The sequence below is a fragment of the Bombyx mandarina genome, chromosome 12, assembly GCF_030267445.1.
Source record: "Bombyx mandarina strain Sakado chromosome 12, ASM3026744v2".
Taxonomy (NCBI): domain Eukaryota; kingdom Metazoa; phylum Arthropoda; class Insecta; order Lepidoptera; family Bombycidae; genus Bombyx; species Bombyx mandarina.
In genome coordinates this window covers 14,859,626-14,884,170 of record NC_143219.1, presented here as the reverse complement: position 1 = coordinate 14,884,170, position 24,545 = coordinate 14,859,626, and the positions used below count along the sequence as shown (strand labels likewise).

The window sequence follows — 24,545 nt, the reverse complement described above, 5'->3', positions numbered from 1 at the left end:
AGGTTGCTTTAAATAAACAGTAAAAATAAAAATGTCAACCACTTTAGGTATAATGAAATAGCGCTCATAATACCTTGATTAATCTCAGTTACCTCGTTAAAGCTCGTTTACACGTCGTTGAGTTTATTACACTTGGGAAATTTAATCCAAACGATTTTATAAATTCGATGATTCGTCGGCGTTAATTTTCATACTTTTCTTAAGTTATAATGAGTTTTTTTTTGTATACACTTCAAAAAAAATATATGAATCTTCTTTTTTTACATAGTACCACACGATATCTTCTCACTGGTGGTAGGACGTCTTCTGAACTCGCGTGGATAGGTACCACCACCCCGCCTATTTCGGCTGTGAAGTAGTAATGAGGTTTAAAGTGTGGGGCAGTCGCTGTACTGAAAATTTAGGCTTAGAACTCATGTCTCAATGTGAGTGGAGGCATTTACGTTGTTGATTTCTATGGAATGATCCCAATGGATCGGATCTGAAGATCACTTAATACGCTTTTTCTTAACAATTTGTTATATTATAGATTTTCTTGTTTTAATTAACCAGTTTTAAAGTTTGAACCAAACGTTTGAAACAAACAAATCCCACGTCCGATCTCCGACAAACAGATGGAACAAGATCCCGCACCTTTGGGAGGCATGTTTACAGCGCGCGACCCAACCGCGGCGTCATTCGCACAGGCCCCTCCCATATTTTCGGTCGATGTTTTGAAACGTCACAAAATTCGACGATATTTCAAAGCGAGGAACAAATTCGTAGGCCGATAAGACAGTCACAGAAGTTTGGAGTGTATTTCATTGGAGTTGCTATCAGTTCGGCGGAGTGGGGGCGGTCAACTGAGCGGGAAACAAATGAAAAATCGCGCAAGGGCTCGTGAAGGGTTGGTTTAGTTTAAAAAAAAAAGTATCATATTTCAACGATCGGTACAACAATAATTCGGAATACGTTTTCGGCTGAGCTTAATCTAGCGTGTGTTTTAGTTCGCCAACTTTTGATGTTTCAAAATTTACGGAGGAAATTGTTTATTGAATACTTGCTAAAAACGTATTTAATAAAGTTGTGTTTCACTCGTTAGAAACTTGGCTAAGTATTGTGATGTAAGTATCGAGAAAATTTATACGGATTAATGTGGAGATGGGTTTGCAATAATGTTGTAATAGGGCTTGTCGGAGGTCACAATATGATTCCAAGTTTTTTCTACTACCAATTAAAACCCAGAATAGTTCACCCCGAAGGTCTCGACAGTAGCGTGTAATGGTAATCCTACCTTTCAAAGAAATGGTGGCTTTACGGGAGTAATGAGATAAACGATGCTACCAAACAGCAAAATCTCAACAAACCCTGCAAATTTCAAGAAATTAATAAAGGCATGATTTGCATGAGTAAGATAAAAGATACTACAGTAGAAACCAACTGAAATATCAATAAATTTACTTATCATAATCATCACATACATGTCACACAGCTATAATCCAGCTGTAGTTGCAATCGTTAACACACACGCAAAATAATTTTCTGAAAAGAAAAAAAATGGAAATTCAAAGAAATAAAACTTATTATTTTCTGCACTGAACAGAATAAAGAATGCCTTTAATATCATAATAGCATTATAACCAAGACAAAGCACGCGAACATGTTCCTTTAGAAGCTTACAACTTAATAATACAAGCTTTTAATAACTTTAAGTTACTGCATCGCCACTGCGCATTATAAAGACGGAACACACGATGAAGATAGGAAAAATATAGAGTACTCTCTACAATTAAATGATAGTTTTTTAATGTGATGTAATTACCAAATAGATGGATTTGGTCCCTAAAATTGATGAAGTTTACTCTTCAATACCTGCATACTTTAATACCACAGACAAATAAATGGCTTTGAAATTTGGTTACTGTCAAAATATCACACGTGTGTTTTAGAACTAGCAAAGAACAAGGAATGATGTATGATGTATCAATAGATACATTATTTCTCTGGTAGATAACTAAAATGGAGATGAATCAAATTAAAATACCCGAATTTACAAATGTACTATATTAATTAAAATAATGCTAGTGAAATCTGGTCACGCTTCGCTATGAATATTGCGAAACCCATCGGAAAAACTCTTTTGATAAAACTATAATTTATCCGCATCCACTGCTCTAACTTAATTCATCTTCTGTAACGGTAAAAACAGTAAATTAGCAAACTTTGATCGCGGTCAGATGAATGTACAAACAAACAAACCTTGTTTTTTTTTATTGTTTAGACGAGTGGATCAGCTCACAAACCACCTGGTGTTAAGTGGTTACTGGAGCCCATAAACATCTACATGTTCCACCTACTTTGAGATATAAGTTCTAAGATCTCAATATAGTTACAATGGCTACCCCACTCTTCAAACCGAAACGCATTACTGCTTCACGGCGGCAAAAGGCAGGGTGGTGGTACCAACCCGCGCGGACTCACAAGAGGTCCTACCTCCAGTAATTAGGCAAATTGTGATTTTGCAAGTTTGATTTTTATTACACGATGTTATTCCTTCACCGTGGAAGTCAATCGTGAACATTTGGTGAGAATGTATTTCATTAGAAAAATTGGTACCCGCCTGGGATTCGAACACTGGTGCAGCGCTCAACACGAATGCACCGGACGTCTTATCCTTTAGGCCACGACGACTTCTAAATAAGAAGTAATTTGAAATCAGATTACTTCTAATATATTTTCCCTCAATATTTTCGATGTTTAACACTATTTTTTTGTTAATCTTGATGCAAGAACTACCTGTGACTAATTACCAGCCAAAGCGTATCCACCACTGAAGACCTGGGAACCTGGAATCCACATTCACACCTAGAAAGCCCCAGGGTTAATCAGAATGACCGTTTTTTCGCTACCCGTTAGAAAAGTTTAAAAAATAATGTGTTCTAATATTTTATTTTTTGCTATGTTTCAACAAAATATATTTTCCCTCGACGGTAAAGATAACATTATTAAAGTTGACATTAAGGTCGATATCCCTTTGACAAGCCACGTCACGTCTCTCCTGTTTGTTCAGTACGTCGCATGTCAAAATGTACAGATGCTATTTCTCAAAAAAAAAAGCGCCCTTTGATAAATTATGATCTAAAAAGTTGACATTCACCGAAATAGTTTTTGCTGTTCCTTTTTTTTCTAAACTACGAAATATTATACACAAAACGAGAAACACAGCCATTCGCATGATAACTAAATTAACTGATGCCCTTCATTTTAGTTTGAAACAGAAGCGGTACTGATAAGGATGAGAGATGGAATTACCGAATTACTAAACGAAGTGTGGGGAGACAAAAAAAAAAGATGGGTCAATGATATAAGTCTTTAGACTGCTGGAACAAGCTGGATGCATTTGGCCAAGAACAGAGAAAGGTGGAAAAGGATGCAGTAAGCTTTTACCCGAGAAGGGGCCACATAACAAGGAAAAAGAAGAAATAACTAATTTGTAAATACCTAATCTGATATATTATATTTGCATTTTTAAATGGAAATAAAGCTATAATAATAAATAATTCCTTCAGCGACGAGCTCGTACGTAATTCCTTGGAGAAATTGGCATCCGAACAGCATAGTGGCTTCGTTAGCTGCGGTTTCTTCCGTTTTATCTTTTAGGCGACTTCAAGCAGCAGCATGATAATAATATAGCCTTTTATTCAGACCCATATTACAATTATATGACTAAATATAATACATAGAAAACTTAAATTTGATTTAAACCTTAATCTAGCCTGTTATTGGATTTTTTCTTATTTTCTGCAGATCTGTTTGCCAATCGACACAAAAACAAAAAAAAAAACAAAAAATGCAGCGGCAGCATAAATGTATACTATATTAATGTTTTATAGCATTTACATAACATAACTCTCCCTCTGATTACTCAATTATCCCTTGTCAACTCAAGATGAGCTTGTAGTTTCTCTGGTAAATGTATTTATCCTTGTAGGCAGACGAGCATACGGCCTGTCCCTGATGGTGAGTGGTTACCGTCGCCCATGGACTTCAGCAATGCCAGGGGCAGAGCCAAGCCGCTGCCTACCGCTAAAGCCGCGTATTGTTAATTTTTATTATTTAAAAGTAGGACACTCTCAAAGTAATTTACAAACAAACACACACTACGATTCAAACGCAAATTGTTATTCTAAAAACATAACAATTGAATCGTTTGTCGTTCGTCGAACAACGAATCCAGGATTTCGACGAATCAAGTAAGAAGTCCTTACATTATCGTTTAAGTGTCGCTTTATCCGACGCCGAGTGCCAAAGTTTTGAGCGAATAATGCTTCCGATACATAAAGCCATCCAATAATATTTGTGCTCTACGGGTAAGCGAAAACATTCGGGGGCGCCCCCCGTCGGTCGTCCATAAAGGCCTCTCGCGCGATAAAAACTGATCCGAGAGTTTGTTCGGCGACAACAGGAAAACACATCTTTGGCTGGCGGCCAAGTCACCTGGGTCGTCGCGCCACGCATGGCCCGCGTGCACCTCCGCACTCGCGATAAAGGGTTAACAAATTGCACCCGAGTTGGCGGCACACGTCGCCTTACGTACAACCAGTAAATAGTTCTATGTTTGCCGTGGAAGTTTCGACTTCTTTCTCGCTTGCCAAGTGACGTTCTCGTAATGGGTTCGCCCGCGGCGCCGCGCCGTCCGACTGCGCTTTGATTCTCATCGTTTGAATCGTGTTCGTCATTCGTCGTTGTAGTTCGTGCAAGCGCTTGTCGTGCAAATTATTTCCCCCGTATCGGGTCGTCTCGGCCCGTCTGCTCCGAGGGTGTAAACACGGTACGCGAGTGCGTCCTAATTTATTTGAGGCGCCTTTTCGGAACGCGTTTCGGCCTCCGTCCTTTATCCAGTTGAACAAAGGATAATACGAATAAAAGCCAGTCGAGCATAATCGCGGCGGCCGTCGGGAGCGCCGCGGAACGTAAAACAGTCACCGCAATTTTCTGCGCGCAGTTTTTCTACCTTTCGGTTCTCGGCTCGCTCCGGTGCTGATTCAATAAGGAGTTACGATCGTACTTAGCGCGAGTTACGTTTTCTCTCCGGCGTTTACAACATCAATAAAATAAATACGCGGTCGGGCAGTGGCCGTGTTGATTGTTTACATTCGATTACTCCGGAGTCGGTCGACCAGTATCAAAGCTTTGATGGCGAGGTCTTAAAACGACCGACTTGTTATTAGAATGTATAATCAATCGATACAGAACTAGAAACAGCTCGACTGTAAAAACACACTTTGATCTCTGAGCCATTTGCTGGAGACGCTTCATATATTTGAAAACGTTTCAAGCGAACGATGTATATATGTTTAGTATATGACATTCTCGATAATAAGTCTTTCGAAATCATTCTGTCTTAATATTTTTATTTATATTATTATAAATTGGTTGTTATTAACTGTGGGCCGTGTTTTATTATTCAATTTTTTTTCTGTATTTCTATCATTTTGAATTTACACGTAATGTTTGTGCGTGTTACCTAGTTTTTTTTTTTTTATTATTCTGATAGACGATATTTTTCTGTTAGAAACATCAACAAGTGGTGTTTTTTTTTTAAATTTAGCCTTTATTGGCACCCTTGCTTTACAACTTTATTTTTACTGTCAAAATCTACGTACCTATAAAATCTATCATTATTATATTCTGTGATACTTGCTATGAAAATTTTGTGAATAAAATAGTAATTACCAAAGTAAAATAAAACACAGTGCTTAATTACAGACTAATTAAATAAATATACAAATTAATAACATTTCCGAAATCTCAATTTAGAATTAAGAAATAATAGAACTTTACGTAATACATACGTGTAAACCATGATACCCGATTTATTGTGTTAATAACAAGCTTAACTCAATTTCACTAATTTATTTATTTAAAAAAGCACAACCACATCACAAACATCCGGCACGCACCATCCGGCTATGGAACGAGCTCCCCTCCACGGTGTTTCCCGAGCGCTATGACATGTCCTTCTTTAAAAGAGGCTTGTGGAGAGTATTAAGCGGTAGGCAGCGGCTTGGCTCTGCCCCTGGCATTGCTGAAGTCCATGGGCGACGGTAACCACTCACCATCAGGCGTGCCGTATGCTCGTCTTCCTACAAGGGCAATAAAAAAAATTAACATTGAAAATAACTTAAACTATTTAATTTATAATTAAGTGACATATATTGAGTGGCAATAATGGCGTACATAATTTAGATTGTAAATTATCGTATAGTTTATGATAATTTATGTATGCGGATATATGCCATACGCCATATAGCAAGATGTTCAGAAACGTTCCGTCACCTACGATGTACGTGAGAGATGAACCTCCTAACTGATTTAGGCGTGAAACGGAGTTGGCGGCTCCTCGTAATTCCTTCCTCATAAGCCTCCATCAGTTGTCATTAAGCGGACCTGACGCGGGCCCGCTTCATCTTACCGCTTCGTTTTGTTATTTAGATCTCGTTATACCTACATTACTTTGTCTCTGAGAGGACAAGGAACGTTTGATTCATGCAGGCGGTCACGGCACGAGATCACAACCCACCTGGTATTACTGGAGTTCGTAGATATACAACTCAAATGACGCTTCGAAATTAATCAAAAGCTTGTTGTATTAGAGATTGACCAACCGCCGCTGTCTAATTGCTTCGTAACTCTGATACTCCTAACCGTTTTAACTATTAAGAACTGTGAATAGATTTGTTATAACTACTTTTTAAAATTATACAAGAATAGACACGATTTCTGTAAAACGTATTTAAGTAGTTGATCTCAAGATGTGAGAAGATTAATAAACCTACTTAATGTTTTTTTTTATTACTTGTATGTCTGGACGAGCTCATCACTCACCTGGTTGTTAACAACCAGGTGAGCGCTTATCGGAGCCCATAGACCTCAGCAACGTATGCTGCCACCCACCTTGAGACATACACCTTCGTCGTGGTCTAAAGGATAAGACGTACGGTGCATTCGTGTTGAGCGATGCACCGGTGTTCGAATCCCAGGCGGGTACCCATTTTTCTAATGAAATACGTACTCAACAAATATTCACGATTAACTTCCACGGTGAAGGATTAAATAAAAATCAAACCCGCAAAATTATAATTTGCGTAATTACTGCTGGTAGGACCTCTTGTGAGTCAGCGCGGGTAGGTACCTGCCTATTCCTGCAGTAAAGCAGTAATGCATTTCGGTTTGAAGGGTGGGGCAGCCGTTATAACTAAACTTGAGACCTTAGAACTTATATCTCAAGGTGGGTGGCGCATTTACGTTGTAGATGTCTATGGGCTCCATTCACCACTAAGCAATAAAGTTTTTATTACAACGGCTACCCACCAACCTTTAAAGAAAATTGTCATGAAAGCCGATTTAAGGTCGTAAATTATTTTGATATATTTTTTTTTTTATTGCTTAGATGGGTGGACGAGCTCACAGCCCACCTGATGTTAAGTGGTTACTGGAGCCCATAGACATCTACAACGTAGACGCGCCACCCACCTTGAGATACAAGTTCTAAAGTCTCAGTATAGTTACAACGGCTACCCCACCCACCCTTCAAACCGAAACGCATTACTGCTTCACGGCAGAAATAAGCAGGAAAATAACTAAAAATTTAACACTCCGACTACATTAATAAAAATACTCCAGTCTGTTTTCTTTATAATCTTTGTGATCTGCTCCCGTTTGGCTCGCGTTCACCTGCGGGAACCAAGATTGATACGAGCCGAGCTAACCGCCGCCTACTGACAGTTTCTTATTGAAAAATTGAACGATAATCCCGCTGCCTTATTTAAGACTTCCCTTTTTATTGCTCTTATTTTTCTTTTGCCTTTCGAATTTTCAGTTTTTGATTGAGATTGATTTCGATTTTTTTTTATTGCTTAGATGTGTGGACGAGCTCACAGCCCACCTGGTGTAAAGTGGTTACTGGAGCCCATAGACATCTACAACGTAAATGCGCCACACACCTTGAGATATAAGTTCTAAGGTCTCAGTATAGTTACAACGGCTGCCCCACCCTTCAAACCGAAACGCATTACTGCTTCACGGCAGAAATAGGCGGGGCGGTGGTACCTACCCGTGCGGACTCACAAGAGGTCCTACCACCAGTAAAAAAGTTTCAAGTAAGCTTATATAAATCTATACTATAATATAATATTATATTATATTATATTATTTAATATTATAAAGAGGAAAGATTTGTTTGTTTGTTTGTTTCGAATAGGCTCCGAAACTACTGGACCGATTTGAAAAATTATTTTTCCATTAGAAGCCGACATTGTCCCTAATGAACATAGGCTACTTTTTTTAATTTTTTTTTTTTTTTTTGTTTCATGTGTGTTTTAATGTTTCCGAAGCGAAGCGAGGGCGGGTCGCTAGTTCGTTTATAAAGATTAGCGTATTTGTTTCTAAGATTGTTCTGCGATTCGATTTGATTGTAAGAATTTATTTTGACATTCAATTAGTATTTTCTTTTTTTTCTTCACCTTACCCTACTAGGTGGGGTCGGCACAGCTAATTTTTTTCTTCCATTCTCTTTTCTAAGTCAAGAGGTATTATGGCATCGTTTTTCTATTTTATAAATATACTAGCTGACCCAGCAGACTTCGTAGTGCCTCAATCGATAAATAAAAGACCTAAACTTTTGTGTAAATTAAACTTAAAACAAACAAAACGAATCAGTCCGACGGGGGGGGACATCAAAGGAAAAAAAGTTGTTATTTTTATTTAATTCCGAGCATTTTCATATTTATCTAACTTTAAACCTTCTCTGGACTTCCACAAATAATTCAAGACCAAAATTAGCCAAATCGGTCCAGCCGTTCTCGAGTTGTAGCGAGACTAACGGACAGCAATTAATTTATATAAAATATATAGATTTTCTGTGTTCTGCAATAGTCTATAACTGTTTGATTACACTTACTTGAAAACTATTTCACGTTAACGAGTCAATGTTACGTTTTTTTTTCATAATCTCGCACATTTAGTATATTTTACAATGAATAAGATATTTACATCGCTATGAATATCAACATAAAATAAATTATTAAATATTTTAATCGTGCTAAAGCCGCAGACATTGTGCATAAGATTCTAGTTGCTCTATTGATTTAATTTAACGTAAATGTAAATGTTTTATGACAAATACTGATCTTCAGTTTTTTTTTTTCATTATGTTGGCTTTGTGGTGTCAGCCTAAAATATCATCATCCCATCTGTTCCCGTGTCGTAAAAGGCGACTAAGAGATTCACCAGTGAGTAACCGTATTATCTGAGCGCCATATTAGCATTCTGAGATCGCCAAGCAATGTTTACTGATGGTAAAGTACATACATTGTAAGCATGCCCGAGTTTGTACTCACAAGAGGTCCTACCACCAGTAATTACGCAATTTATAATTTTGCGGGTTTGATTTTTATTACACAATGTTATTCCTTCACCGGGGAAGACAATCGTGAACACTTGTTAAGTACGTATTTCATTAGAAAAATTGGTACCCGCCTGCGGGATTCGAACACCGTTGCATCGCTAGATACGAATGCACCGGACGTCTTATCCTTTAGGCCACGACGACTTCAATGTCAGGACTTTTAGACCGAGGATAGTGGGTTCATGCCTTCAGACGAACATTCATCAAACTAAATCATCTGTTTGCTTAAAAATACGAATACAATCCCTGGTTCCCGTATATAACCTACAGGGAATATTAGTTTGGACTTAGATGAACGTGTTTGATTTTTAGACGTTTTTTTTTTTTTTAAGCTTCAACTTTAAACTGGCGATAACTGTTAACTGTGAGCCGATTCAATGGGCTTCGTTTGAAATTAGTTTCTTTTACTATTGACATTAGTTTAATATTTAAGTCAAATTGAACGCGAAGGTTTTGCGGTAGGCTGCTTAGATTAGTGAACGAGCTCTCAGCCGACCTGATGTTAAGTGGTTACTGGAGCCCATAGACACCCAGCTCGAGACATAAGTTCTAAACTTCTAAGGTCTCAGATTTTACGACTGCCCCACCCTTCAAACCGAAACGTATTACTGCTTTACGACCGAAATAGGCAGGGTGGTGGTATCTACCCGTGCGGACTCACAAGAGGTCCTACCATCAGTAACTACGCAAATTATAATAACTACTCTACTGTAGCAATAGCTTTATTAACTATTTTCCCCTTTGTTCTCAGGGTGCGCGTTTGTCAAGTTCAGCTCGCACCAGGAGGCGCAGGCAGCCATCACGAGTCTCCACGGCAGCCAGACTATGCCGGTGAGTACCTACTTAACACTAATCATACCAACAATTGCTGGTACCTGTTTCTACCACAGCGGGTAGATAGTGGTGTACGACAAGTATTACTAAAAATAAACAAAATAAAGCCTAAAATAATACCTATTAAATGTATACTGTAGACTACTTAGCAATAAAAAAATATATTTAATTAACAGCCTCAATTTATTATATTATTAAAAAAAGAACATAATATTCCTAAACTTAGCAATTAATCTACATACATAACTATAGATTAATTGGTAAAAAGAAGTCGTGAAGTCAAATGTGCAAAAGCAATACGATAATACTATACATTTTCAATGAAAAAGTCCAAAATGGGTCATTTGACCCGTTATGGTATGTTTAGTGCTAAAAATTATTAAACATTAGAGAGAGGTGACAATTTGGAAAAGCTGCTGGTAACAGGCAAGGTATGCGGAAGAAGGCCCAGAGGCAGAAGTCCAATGCGCTAATCAGACCAGACACGCTCCACTCTCAATACTTCAGTCACCCTCAGACACAGCCCACTGAGTTTCGCGCCGGATCTTCTCAGTGGGTCGCGTTTCCGATCCGGTGGTAGATTCCCCGAAGCACGACTCTTGCTAGGGTTCGTGTTAGCAACGTCGTCAGGTTTGAGCCCCGTGAGCTCACCTACTAGTTAAGGTTCCGCTGATATAGCCTCTCAAGGCAATCTTAGGTAGTAAAAAAAAAAATTCAGTCCACGTTGCTATCCACACAGCCGAGGGTAGGCAGGAATGGCGCAGGATAACACAGGAGAAAGTTGCTAGAGGAGGCCATAACCCTCAGCACTGAGGATTATTGACGCAAGGAGGAGGACACATTATTCAACGCACTGCCTCTTTGGCAAAGACTGCAGAATGACAACTCTAAGTAACATTAGACATCGTTATTCGCGTATATCGCATTACGGATTTACTTTTTATAGGAATTAAATTACAAAAATTAAGGCATACAAACGAATCAGTTTGGTTGCTATACTAACAAACAGAAAGTATTGGTGATAGGGCGTTTTTTAAATATAAATACGTGTACTTTTGTTAATTTTTACTGCGAGGCAGTCGTGAATTCCAATTTAGACGTTAGACTGTCCACTATGGAATAAAATAAACAAAAGCAAAGGTTTTTTTTTATTATTAGGAATTTTTATTACTTTTTTTCACATGTTTCAAATTCATAAAAGATTTATTTCCATTACAACTATCGCTAAGCAACAGTCCAATACTTTGTAAAATCTTAGCTTCTTTTATATTTTAAAACGACTCCTATCGACTAGATACTGAAGTTTTTGTTCACAATATCAAGCAAATGGATGTATCGCGTTCCCTATTATAAAATAGAAGTAAATTAGGAAAAAACCTGAATCGTGGTAATGACATTATCAAATGTAGATACTAAGTGATAAAAGTTCCACTCATTCAACAACAACATTTGATCCACCTATCGACTTATAACATTCGCTCAGTGGAAGATGTTACCTAAGTACTTTTAAAAATGACAACGTAAAAGAATCAAAACAATAAACGCGTAGCCAACATTACACAAAACAAAGAGACTTGTACTTACGCCGATGTTACTTTGGGATGTTCTTTATTTTATTTCCTTATAAACCAAACGGAGAACAGATTCCGAATCGTGATCCCTAAAACGGAAGGGTTACAGAAAAGATAACAAGGGACAAAGAATAGAGTTGGACGAGAGATAATCTCGGAACGAGAAAATTGGAACATTTTTTAACTTGACTCAATGGATTGGTTTGTATTAGAAACTTTTCGAGGGCTATCGAAGCGTGTGTTTTTATAAATTCATAATTAAATTGTTTCATCAATACAATATAAATAAAATTGGAGTGTCTGTTTGTAATATTGAAATAACTGCTTTTTACTACATCCATATGAATATATATACGGTACATACACTAAAATAACGCGGTACGAAAATAACCGTGGGTAACATCGCGGGATTCAGCTAGTCAATAATAAAATTTAATGTTTCTGAAGCAAACCGTAGGCGGGTCGCTAGTGTTATATAAATATGATCATACAGCCCGCCTGATATTGAGTCAATACTACTCATATACGTCAGCAATGTCAGAGGCACAGCCAAGCCGCTGCCTACCTGATTAAAAGCTCTGTTATTATTGTTTTAAATTTCACAACATCCAACTTTTCGTACAGGCGCTTTATAGTTTCTGTCTACGGAAAAAGCATCATGTATCTCGAACTAAAGACTGGAATTCAGACACAAAATCAAAAGCTATTCGAGGTAGTATTCGTAACCGTGAAACGATAAGGTTTGTCACCTTGGATCTATGGATAAGAGTACTGCCATCCTTGTCAACCATATGAACTTTGGATTTTCTGATCAACCTTTTATCATCCCAGGGACTATGGTTTTCTGGCACGTTTTCTGGCGGTTTTCTGGTATGGCACGGGTTTCTACGTATAATATTTGCAACCTACTGTTCCTCTTTGAAAGCTGTCTTCAACAGCACTTTTTAAGCTGTTTAAGCGACTGACTCGGTGGTGCAGTAATTAGCGCCCCTTATTGTTGCGCAGAGGATCGCGAGTTCGAATCCCACATCGGGCAAACATTTGATTGATAAATGTGGTTATCTTTGTCTGAGTTTTCTCTTTGTCTGGGTGTTTATTTTCTACATATGTGTTTTATTATAGTTGCTAGCGACCCGCCCTTGCTTCGCTTCGGAAACATTAAATTTTATAATATTATTGATAGCTGAGTCCCGCGATGTTACCCGCGGTTATTGTCGTACCGCGGGTGACGCATCGGAGCGAAGCTAGTCTAAAAAATAAAAAATAAATTTGATATATGTACTGTGGTATACATACACATTTAGTAAAAAGTGGTTATTTTATTATTACGAACAGACACTCCAATTTTATTTATTTGTATAGATTACATTATATGTCCGTCTCCAAACAAGGTTCGGGAGGTATTTATCGGTAGACTGCAGCTAGTTTTACCCCTTACACTACAAGTTTCCTTGAGCAACTGTATCCACTCATAATCAGGAGAGATGTGAACTCGTCTAACTACTTTCAATCGCAACAAAACATGAATACTTCAATAAAAAAGTGGTCAATTTGGACTGATAAATACCGAAGAAACATACCTTAGATTTGTAGACCGTCCCACAGTATTGGCTAAATGCATCTGCTATTTAATACATATAATTTTTCTGCCCTTCTGCCAGTCACCTGGGGTCGGTGCAACATGTTTTCTCCTTCCATACTCCTCTATCATATACCGTTTCTTCGCTCACTCCCCTCTTACACATATCGTCTTTCACGTAATCCATCCATTCCTTCTTAGGTCTACCTCTTCCTCTATTTCTCTCTACATTCATAGTTAGCACTCTCTTACCAACCTCATTTTCTTTTCGTCTCATCACATGTCCATACCATATATACCGCCCATGCTATCTTTTTTTTTTTTCTTACATGAGTGGACGAGCTCACATGTGGTGTTAAGTGTTTACCGGAGCCTATAGACATCTACAACGTAAATGCGCCACTCTGAGATATAAGTTCTAAGATCTCAGTATAGTTACAACGGCGGTCCCACCCTTCAAACCGAAACACATTACTACTTCACAGCAGAAATAGGCAGTGCGGTGGTACCTACCCGTGCAGACTCACAACTGGTCCCACCGCCAGTAAAATCTAATACATAACGAACCTTAAAACCTTTCTTCGTTCTGCTTACGTTTGAGAAACTTGAAGGGCTATAAGGCACACAATGGCGCGGCACTGGACACCCTCGACCCCGTCTGGTCGACTCATAGGACATTTTGATGATAATGCATACAGCATTTCACAAAATTTTACAAAGAAAAATTTCTTGGCTACATTTTAAATATGGATTCGGATATTCTCGGAGCGTATTTCTTCAACCTTTTTTGCATAACTACGTCCATATTTTCCGACTCGAGTTCTAATAAAATCGTTCATCCTCTAGCGATCCCTAGCCCTAATGACTTTCTTCGATGTCTCTTTGAATTTTATTAAATATGACTTTGCCAATAGCAGAATGAAAAACGTAACTGCTTAAGGAAAATTAAAAAAAAAAATCATTAGCCTTTATATCACTGATGGATTTAAATTTTCTAACGAGTTCACGGTCAATCTGATGATAAACAGTTATTATACCCCATGAAGACCTGAGGTCAAAGTCCCTGTAACATTCAAATAAAGGTGAGGTTACACTCAAACCGGAACGCAATGAATTCGGTGTCCGAAAGGATGTTCAATTTCTGAACGTCAAAATGTCAGCGAGCGACGTCCGCCATGACACTATTTGTCATTCACATCCATCCGCCAAGAGCGACGCATTGGTATTATATTTCTTTTATATTAAGTATTTAATTTCTCATATAAAGTTAATATAAATATCTCAAAACAATAAATACAATCCGCGCTCAATTACCACAACGCAACAAGGATGAAACGCTAAAGACTATCGTACCTTCCAATTCAAGTGGCACTCGCAATACAATAAATAAATATATAAATCTAAAGAAGGTAATACATAAGATCACACACACGTCGGTTGCGCCAGATATTTTACAAACTCGCTCAATCCCCGTAACCTTCAACGAAACAAAAAAAAAGTTTTGTTAAAACTATGTCTCAAAATCATAATAGCATTACAACTTAATTGTTCACAAGATAAAAATAAGGCTTGCGTGGAATATATAAAAACAAGACGGTTACAAGTACAGCTATACATGTATACACTCTTTATATCTATTACTTAATGAGTTGAATGAGCTCACGACCCACCTGTTTCTAAGTGGTTACTGGAGCCTGTGACGTAAAAACCTTCACTCTCCTAGAAGCTTGGGTTATATTTCTCAATGGTATAGTAATCATGCCAATTCTAATTTTATACACTTACAAATATTAAACAGACAACCTTTTTTTTTCTACCTAACCCCGATGGTCTTGGGAGACCATTTCAGCGTAACCTTAAAAAGTAGGTGAGCTCACGGGGCTATAATCTGACGTCGTTGATAACACTAACCCCAGCAAGAACGGTGCTTCGCAGAATCTACCATCGGATCGGAAACGCGACCCACTGAGAAGATCCGGCGAGACACTCAGTGGGCTGTAGGTGGGACACAAACACTGCTAACATACACTATACACCAAACAGAGAAAAAACAAAAGACGTGTGGCACTCGGGGACTGCCGCGGTAAAGCTATTGCAAAGCATTTTTATCAACTTATGCAATTACAATTAGACAATAATAATTTAATATTAAAACAATAATAAAAATAAGACCACGCTATATTTATAAACATTAACAAAAGCAAAACATTAACTGTCCCCTTCACACTCATAAGCTAGACCGCGTGAGAGAGAGATGGGCAGACTTTTCATGATGCTCATGCAGTGTGACGTTACGCCACGCGCTTTTTCACAAACACTACACCAGCGCAACGTGTGGATGTGTTGAACGCGAGCTACATAGTAGGCGTAGTGGGTGTGTCAGGTTATTTTCGTTACGAAATTTCTTGATTCAGTCGCCGTGCTCAAAGCCCGCGATAGAAGCTATGGTTAAAAACACACTGAACTAGCTGGGAACGCGACCGTGTGGAGCGCTTCGTGATTTGTCGGCGCCGCTCGGAGCCGCTTCCGCAAGCCAATCGCGACACACTTATTTTTTCGTTTCGTTTCATTTCGTTTCATCGAGTTTGAAATCACAACGATTCTAAAGAAGTTTCACTTCAAAAATGGTCGGGTATTTAACCTGTAGTACATATATAATTAACGTACTCCGCGTTGACATCGTAAACACTAACTTTGAAGACAAAACCAACATCATTGCAGTGCTCATTCATTTTCGATGGTCGTGTAATTACACGTTTCAGTTCGGTCGCTAATTAAAAGTTAAGCTAGTGGATCGGACAGGAACCCCGGTGCTTTCGGCCTTAATCCGTGTTCGGTAAAAAGTTGCTCGTCCACTACAAAGCTCGATGCTTGCTGTACGCTTTTAATTCCTGAATACAATCGACGGGTTTTTAGATCGGTTTCATAGTCGATGCAAGGTTGGGTACCAGCATCCTGCCTTCTTCTGCCGCTAAATAGTAACGTGTCTGATTTAAAGAGCGGCTAATACAATTGTGATTTCAACTTTCGGTCTCTTCTCTGGCGGGAATTACGTTATGATGTCAATGGTGCCAAAACCACTTAACCTCTGATGAGCAATTGGAGCTATGGTGATAAAATACTCTGCTGCCATCTATGGTGACAGTCATGGGTAGAATTGGTGCGATCGTATTTTAGGCCAAAAGCAACATCCAGGCGAAATCCAAGTAATTTTTCTTATGTTTAACAAAAATAGAAGCTCACAGGTATTCGGTGTGCGATATCTAGAAACGAACAATAGAAATCTGGATAAAACTTAAATCAATGCAACAATAATTACAAGCTTCAAAGCAAGATGGTTCAAAATATCATACGAAAATTTCGGTTCTCCGAACTTCGAGGACGAACATTCCAATTTAATAATTCCTATATAACAATATAGTTTCCAAATTGCAAAAAAAAATCAAACACCTTCTCGCGATACAATTATTGTCAAGCCTTATTAACAATGCAAATACTTTGAAAAAGAACTTTAGGAAAACTGAAGATGGTTTTTTTGTTTAACTTAAAGTGTTTTAATAATATAATAACAATGCACTATGGATTTTTTTTCCAAATCATTATATAATAATTATATGTGTAAAGCTACTTATAAATAGAAAATCTGTGCTAGCTCATCGCCAGTTGGCAGCATTCCCAGAAGGCTGGCAGCATTTCCACGCTGGATAGCAATGCTAATTCTTTGTGCAAAATACGTACCGGCCTTCTGGTCCCCCGAGGCCAGTATGTTAATATGTATAGTCTCAGTTTGACAGATGACAGATCAGATTGACAGAGATATGAATGTCAAATTGACAGAAAGAAAACGATGGCAAAGGTATTTACGTTTTTGCGGTGTATTTAATTTTATTTTACTGTGTTAGTCTATTTAAAAGTCGAAAATAAACTCAGTGTTCAACTCCGAAAACGTATTTAACTCCGACACTTACCCCATGTATTTTATTAAGTAGTTTCATGGTTCGATTTTTTCAACGGAAAAACGGAAAATTATGACACCATACAGTCTAATCTTTTGCATATTCTGGTTTATGAGAAATAATACGGATTGAAATGAAATGAAGTTGATTAATATGAAAAATTTATCAATTGAGACGAAAATAAATGTAAAGAGATGACATAGGATTAAATATAGTTCCAGAAAAGTGGTGATTATTTACTGAGACTTTTCGGAAGATCACTAGGAGCTACGTCAACGTTTCATAATCTCACATTTATACACTTTGACAGTTACTAAACAGTTAATAAGCCATCGTTATTATTTAAACAGTTTTTTCTGGTGGTAGGACCTCTTATGAGTCCGCACGGGTAGGTACCATCATCCTGCCTATTTCTGCCGTGAAGCAGTAATGCGTTTCGGTTTGAAGGGTGGGGCAGCCGTTGTAACTATACTGAGACCTTAGAGCTCATATCTCAAGGAGGGTGGCAGCATTTACGTTGTAGATGTCTATGGGCTCCAGTAACCACTTAACACCAGGTGGGCCATGAGCTCATCCACCGTCTTAGCAATAAGCTAAAGTAAGACTAACAAAGTGGTAGTAAGGAGTAGTAGTAAGTAAAACAACTCATACAAATTCACTTCTCGCGTTCTCTTCAAAAAGCATTACACCATATAATTATTCTTCACTAGTGGTCCCGCAGTAGTCGAAATTCGACTATAATTAATTGGAATTGTAAGTTTGTACACTATTATGATTGTATTTTATACTTCTTTAATCACAAATTTCGCCAAGACTATACTATAAAAAATATTAACAAAGACAAACAATATTTAATCTATTCTCAATTTGACAACAGACGTCAAGAACAAAAGTCTGACAATAAATAGTATGCATGCGTGTGTGCGTCAAATACATGGTATGTAGTGTGTGTAATGTTTTCTTTATTGATTTAATGTATCTTTTATGCATTATTTTACAAAAAATTTAGCATTGTGCCCTTCTTCTCTATATTCTCTATAAGTGTGGAAAATTTCATACTCCTCCGTCCGCGCAATTTTCGTAAAAAGGGATACAAAGTATTTGCTTCACGTATTAATATATAGATACACGCAAACGTTAACTGTAAGGTTAAATGTCAAAAAACGTAGCGCCAAACTACGACAAAGTGAATCCGAACGGATCTATAATAATATTATTTTATCAACCACTTCGTCACCCGACAAGCTGTATCAAAATAATGTAACACACGTTCTATTTGTACAGCTGCGCTGTTTGCTGACGTAACAAATATAAAAAATATAATAATGTTCTCGTACATGTTTATATTTCCTTTTAATAAGATTTACAAAGTAAATATTTTGTTTGGCGTACTTTTGTTTGATGTTGTTATTTTTGTGCACATTATTTAAGATGAAGACATGCAAGGATGAGAGTGTTCCATTACATTGGAATAGAAGATTATACACTAGAAAGAAAGCTCCCGCCCTTGTTATACATATAGCTATAGTGCTTGTTATACATATATCTAGCCTATTTCTGCCGCAAAGCAAGAATGCGTTACCATTTGAAGGGCGGGGCAACATATGACCTTAAAATAGAAACCCACAGCTGGTGCCTCACAATATTGATATTCACGTGATGAAGCTTATTGGCCTGGGTACTGACTTATCACTAGGTGTTCCGTAAACTCGTTAACCAAACTATGCAATAAAAATAAGAAAGGCACTATGAACACTTGTTAACATACATCGTTACGTACTCATTCAGCTTAGAAAAATGGGAGCACCAGTGGTAAATGCCCAGTCTTGAACCGGCGAGCTTTCGAATATATCAATCTATGACACATAAACAAGATGAGTTCGAGCTATAAATAAATATTATATGAACTTGTAAACAAGCTTACAATAAAAGTTTGGATCGCCTTTTATTAGATTAGGAGTTTTTTGAAAAAAGAAAAAAAAATTCATGGAAAATCTCTTCTATCTCTTTCTAAAAGGAACAACTATAAATATTAAATCATATTTTCCTAACGGCAGCAGCTCGTAGCTTACTTGACTTTAAGTGGGACTAGCTCTGTATATACTATTATGTTTTTTTTTTATTGCACTTGTAGGCAGTCGAGCATACGGCCTACCTGATGGTGAGTGGTTACCGTCGCCCATGGACTTCAGCAATGCCAGGGGCAGAGCCAAGCCGCTGCCTACCATAGCCAGCGCTAGTATATACAGGTCTAGTATATACAGTAGCCTGTATATACTAGCCCTGTATATACCGAGTATACTGATAAAATAAGTAACTCCTAAAAATCGTAGCTTAAGATTAACATCAAGTCAGAAAACAAAGTGTAACGTGACATGCTGGGGTTTACAGTGAAAACAGCTTTTGCGGGCTTCCGCTGTTGTTTTTAATAATTGCGGCCCGAGACGAAACCTTACAGGAGCTTATTAAGTGAAAATTTTGAAGAGCTTCCGCGCTCCCGTTAACATTGCGAGAGCTTAGGTTTTTCCTGGTTTTGTGTAATTTGTATTATATTTTACATTTATGAAGCCAATTCGTGATGTATTTTATGAATAATTAACTCAAGATCAAGACGTGTAAATATTTTTTCATATATACATTAAAATAGTAAAAAGTAGTGTTATTGTAAAATACTAACAACAATGAATCAATCAGAGCAATCTAACAACATCAGTTCGGAACAAATTTGATTTGAAAATCTTTACGTTCGTGTAGCTTGCTTAAATAGCGTTAAATTTTAACAAATACATTAATCAGGTACCATCATCGACCCAAGTGAAAATGGTGCCAAAAAATATCTATGTCTATAATTTTTTTTCAATTGAAAATAAATTTAAATTAACACAAGCATTAAAGAAAAAATTTAAAAACATAATATATATTCTTTTTGTGTATGTCTACTGGATCGTATTACTCATTTGAACTCCATGGGGAGTGCTCTGAGGAATTGTTCGAGATGATACCGGCATCTCGTTCTTTTCACCATCGCACCGCCCGCCACCGGAGTAGAGTTCATCCATACTACCTGGAGCCACAGCGGTCATCCACAGTGCGTTTCCAGAGGTCTTTTTTGCCACGTACCATCCGGCTATGGAATGAGCTCCCCTCCACGGTGTTTCCCGAGCGCTATGACATGTCCTTCTTTAAACGAGGCTTGTGGAGAGTATTAAACGGTAAGCAGCGGCTTGGCTCTGCCCCTGGCATTGCTGAAGTCCATGGGCGACGGTAACTACTCACCATCAGCTGGGCCGTATGCTCGTCTGCCTACAAGGGCAACAAAAAAATTTAAAAAAAACACTAAAAGTCCTTAAAGCTTCTTAAAACAAAAACAAAAAAAAACATTTAATCCATCGAAATTTAATAGATGCAATAAGTGCTATTACCATTTCGGTTGCGGAGCGATTCTCTCAAGTCCTATTAAATGTTTTGACGATTGAATGAATATTCTAAGACCGGGTTAACTTTCGGAATGTGTACTCAAATAACCCAAGAACTGGAAGGTGAGAAACTCATCAACCGTTAACAAACAAACTTCAAATCACTACAAGTTTCAGCATAAACACTTGAGACTTGTTCATAATCTGGAACGGTCTATGAACTGACACCGAACTCTACGTCGTTCTACCTCGTAACGTAACGCGTGCTATATAATGTTCCCTTGGATGACAATATCAGATTACCGTATGGTACAAAATAAATCATCACTAGACGACAGTGACAAAAACAACTGAATAATATCGGCAGATTGCCAAAAAAAACAAAGAAATCATTTAAGAATAAATGATATCAAATATTTCATCATTCAGCTATCGAACAATAAAATAAAAGATTCAGAGGCCATTACTGATTCCCACGAATGAATAACCGGATTATTGTTATTTTTATTACTCTTGTAAGCAGACAAGCACACTGCATCTGCATCTGATGGTCAAAGAATTTTAAAAAACTTGCTTATAAAATTTTCAAGTCATGAACTTACATAGCGCACCCAAGATATAAAGTCTACCACTACCATTCAAATTAAAATACCCGAAGCTAATACCGATCTGTGTAGGTAAGGTAAGGAATTCACATACCCGGCAATCGAAAGAAATAATATGGAATATAACGAGCGTTATTTAATAACAATGAAATGTTGCGTTATTATTGTTACTGTCTTAAAAAATGAATACTCTCTTAGTTTATTCTGTAGATCGGTAGACGCCCACACATTTGAAGTAGTTACCAGAATTTATATAGGTGTCGACTGTATAACTGACTGTTCTATCATTCACAATTAAGGTATAGTCTTAACACGTTGACTGCTATTCAGGTCGTCGGTGCTCTACGTGGCGCACTGAAGTAATTATGTCGATTTCTCTCTTCGATCTTCTTACTAAGGCGCTGAAATATCTAGTAGACTCTGGGAAAGACGAATCCAAAGATACTGAGAATGAATCTATTCCTAAGAGACTTAAAAGACTGAAACATACATTAACAAACAAAATAAGGCAAAACTAGGCAATCCAGGTGCGCTTAGTAACAGAAATCGACATAATTGTCAGTGCCCCGCTTAGGGCACCGGTGACCTATATGGCAGTCAATGTGTTAAACATAAAAACCGCTCCCATTCTCCGACTTGAGGTGTGTACACAATAGAAGGCCACCACGAACTATTTACCTCTGTTATGAGAGGGTGCGAAATTAAGACATTTCGACCGGTGTGGAACGTCTTTATTAAAATAGACGTCGGTTTTAAGAAGATTTAGCTATGTGTTCATATTAATTGAAGCTTGTGATTTTAAGTATGAAGATTTTATTACAGAAGCCGTTTTGACTTTAAATTAAATTAGTGTAGCTTTTAATAATTTGAGTGTTGAAAATCTCATTAACATGTAAAACTTTTTGTGGTCTAAAAAGGAGTATCTTCAGTCTTCATATCTTCATCTTCCATATTATATTTATATTCAGTACAAACTGGAACCCACAATTGCTTTGTAGTAGAAGTAAACAATGTTTAATCTGTCCAAGCCTATTAAACGCTCTATCATGAAAAAAAAACATTTTTCTAACCAACAACGGTCCACAATCTTTGCGTATGAATGGCTTCCAGAAAAGTGATTCCATCAATTTCATACAATTACATGAAACTTTTTGCACAGACTAAAACGTAGTCTAGAAAAAATTGAACCTTAAAAATTTCAATTCAAAACTCTTTCCCAATCACCAGAGTCTGGTTTTTTATTCAATAAATTCAGTTATCTACATAAATTTAGCTGTTCCGATGAAATTTTAAGGGAAAGAAAAATTTACTAGGAACATTTCGTTTTGTTGGAATCCGTTCAGCATTATTTAAGGCTCAGCGAGCTTTTATTTATTGTTGAATCAATCACGGCCGTTACGCTCTTCATTTCAGTTGAATATAGAAAAATGATTTTTCTCATTTAAATGGTTATAAGTAGGCATCATTGTAAAATTCTGTTTGTATCTTTTCTAAATCTTAGTTTCTGTACATAATATAATTAGACTCTAGGCTAGTTTTTTTTTAAGTTTACACGATGTAAATGTAAAGTAAAATAATATATTTCAGGATTTTAAAAATATTCTTTATTACGTTTTAAGCACTTATTTTTGATTGGTTTGAAGGTGGTCATTTCATGTGCAAGTTGAAGATGACTCTTACGACGTAATCTGGGCTTGTAAATGATATAGATAACCATTGTTTTTGCAAAAATAATGAAATCGCACGGTACGCCCTCCGAATTATATATGGAATGAGAGACGACTCTACTTTTTGAGAAGTAAAATTTTCACTATCATTATACTTCTTGCTAATTTCACTTTAACTTTTTATAAACACTTGACAAACAATGGTTGATGTATCATAGAATAAACTGTCTCTTTTCCTTCAAGAGAGATCATACATCTTCCGTTTATAATATATGTGTGATATGTTGTTATTTTCGAACTAGTTCCATTTTCTACGGAAGACAAGTTATAATTTATCATAATAAATTGACAAACTAATTCCGATCGACTATTGATAAAATTCAATCAATAATTACTCATTATAGTACAATTTAGCTACAAAAAATTATAATTTCTGTGAACATCCAAGAACACAGTCCTTCCACAAGTTCAAAAAATTCACTTGGGACAGTAAAAGTGTCCAAATTGGTGTAATAAAAAATATCTCATTGTTTTTAATTACCCAATGAAATTATTTGTGATTTTTTTATATGAGTTTAATCTGTCATCATGATCTTTCAAATAAAAACATGAACACTCAATAAACATACTATCAAACAAAGTAGGGTACACAAAAGACTCTGAACTTGAGAAACCGGAAAAATATAAAACTGCCTGACGGATAAAATCTTAGCTTAGTAAATGTAACAGAGAAACTGCTGCATAATATGACGTAAAAATAATGACATAGAAGTGTAAAGTTCAAAGATCATTGGACTTTATTATTTTTTTAATTTCAAATGACATGACATTAATTTAATTGTGCTTTGAAATTTATACTGTAAGTGAAATAAGTTGAATTCCAAACATTACAAACTAAATATATATAGATCAAACAACAAACCAAATTACAAAACGCAAAGTTCAAAATCTCAAAAGATAAATTACGAAACAGCGAAGCTCAAAAATTAAGTCATAACTTTCCAACGTAGACGAATGCTACGCCGGGCCGCTACGAATTGCTACGAGGCTACGAACCCTCGCAGCTCTGTAATTAGACTTGTGTCTTTTCATGTCCGTAGTTACGTACAAATTAACTGTTATATTTCTGTAGTCAGTGTAAGAAATTTCTGCCTCAATTGAAATTTAATTTGAATTACAATTTGTAAGGTTAATATTAAATAAGGTAACCATTTTTCTGGTTTTTTTTCTAAAATTTTAGACATAACTGAATTAACTCGTACAATAACTACTATTTCATGAATTATTTAATACAAGTTTTTTAGCAAATTACCTTTTTTTATTGCCCTTGTAGGCAGACGAGCTTACGGCCCACCTGATGGTGAGTGGTTACCGTCGCCCATGGACTTCAGCAATGCCAGGGGCAGAGCCAAGCCGCTGCCTACCGCTTAATACTCTCCACAAGCCTCTTTTAAAGAAGGACATGTCAT

The 24,545-nt window shown here is 37.0% G+C and overlaps 1 protein-coding gene across 1 annotated transcript in view; it reads left to right on the top strand.

Annotated features, from left to right (window-relative positions):
* bru3 (CUGBP Elav-like family member bruno 3) overlaps positions 1-24,545 on the top strand; it is a 750,372-nt gene that overhangs the window by 674,389 nt on the left and 51,438 nt on the right. The window contains 1 exon segment of the mRNA XM_089732136.1: positions 10,200-10,279. Within this exon segment, the coding sequence (XP_089588262.1) occupies positions 10,200-10,279 (80 nt within the window).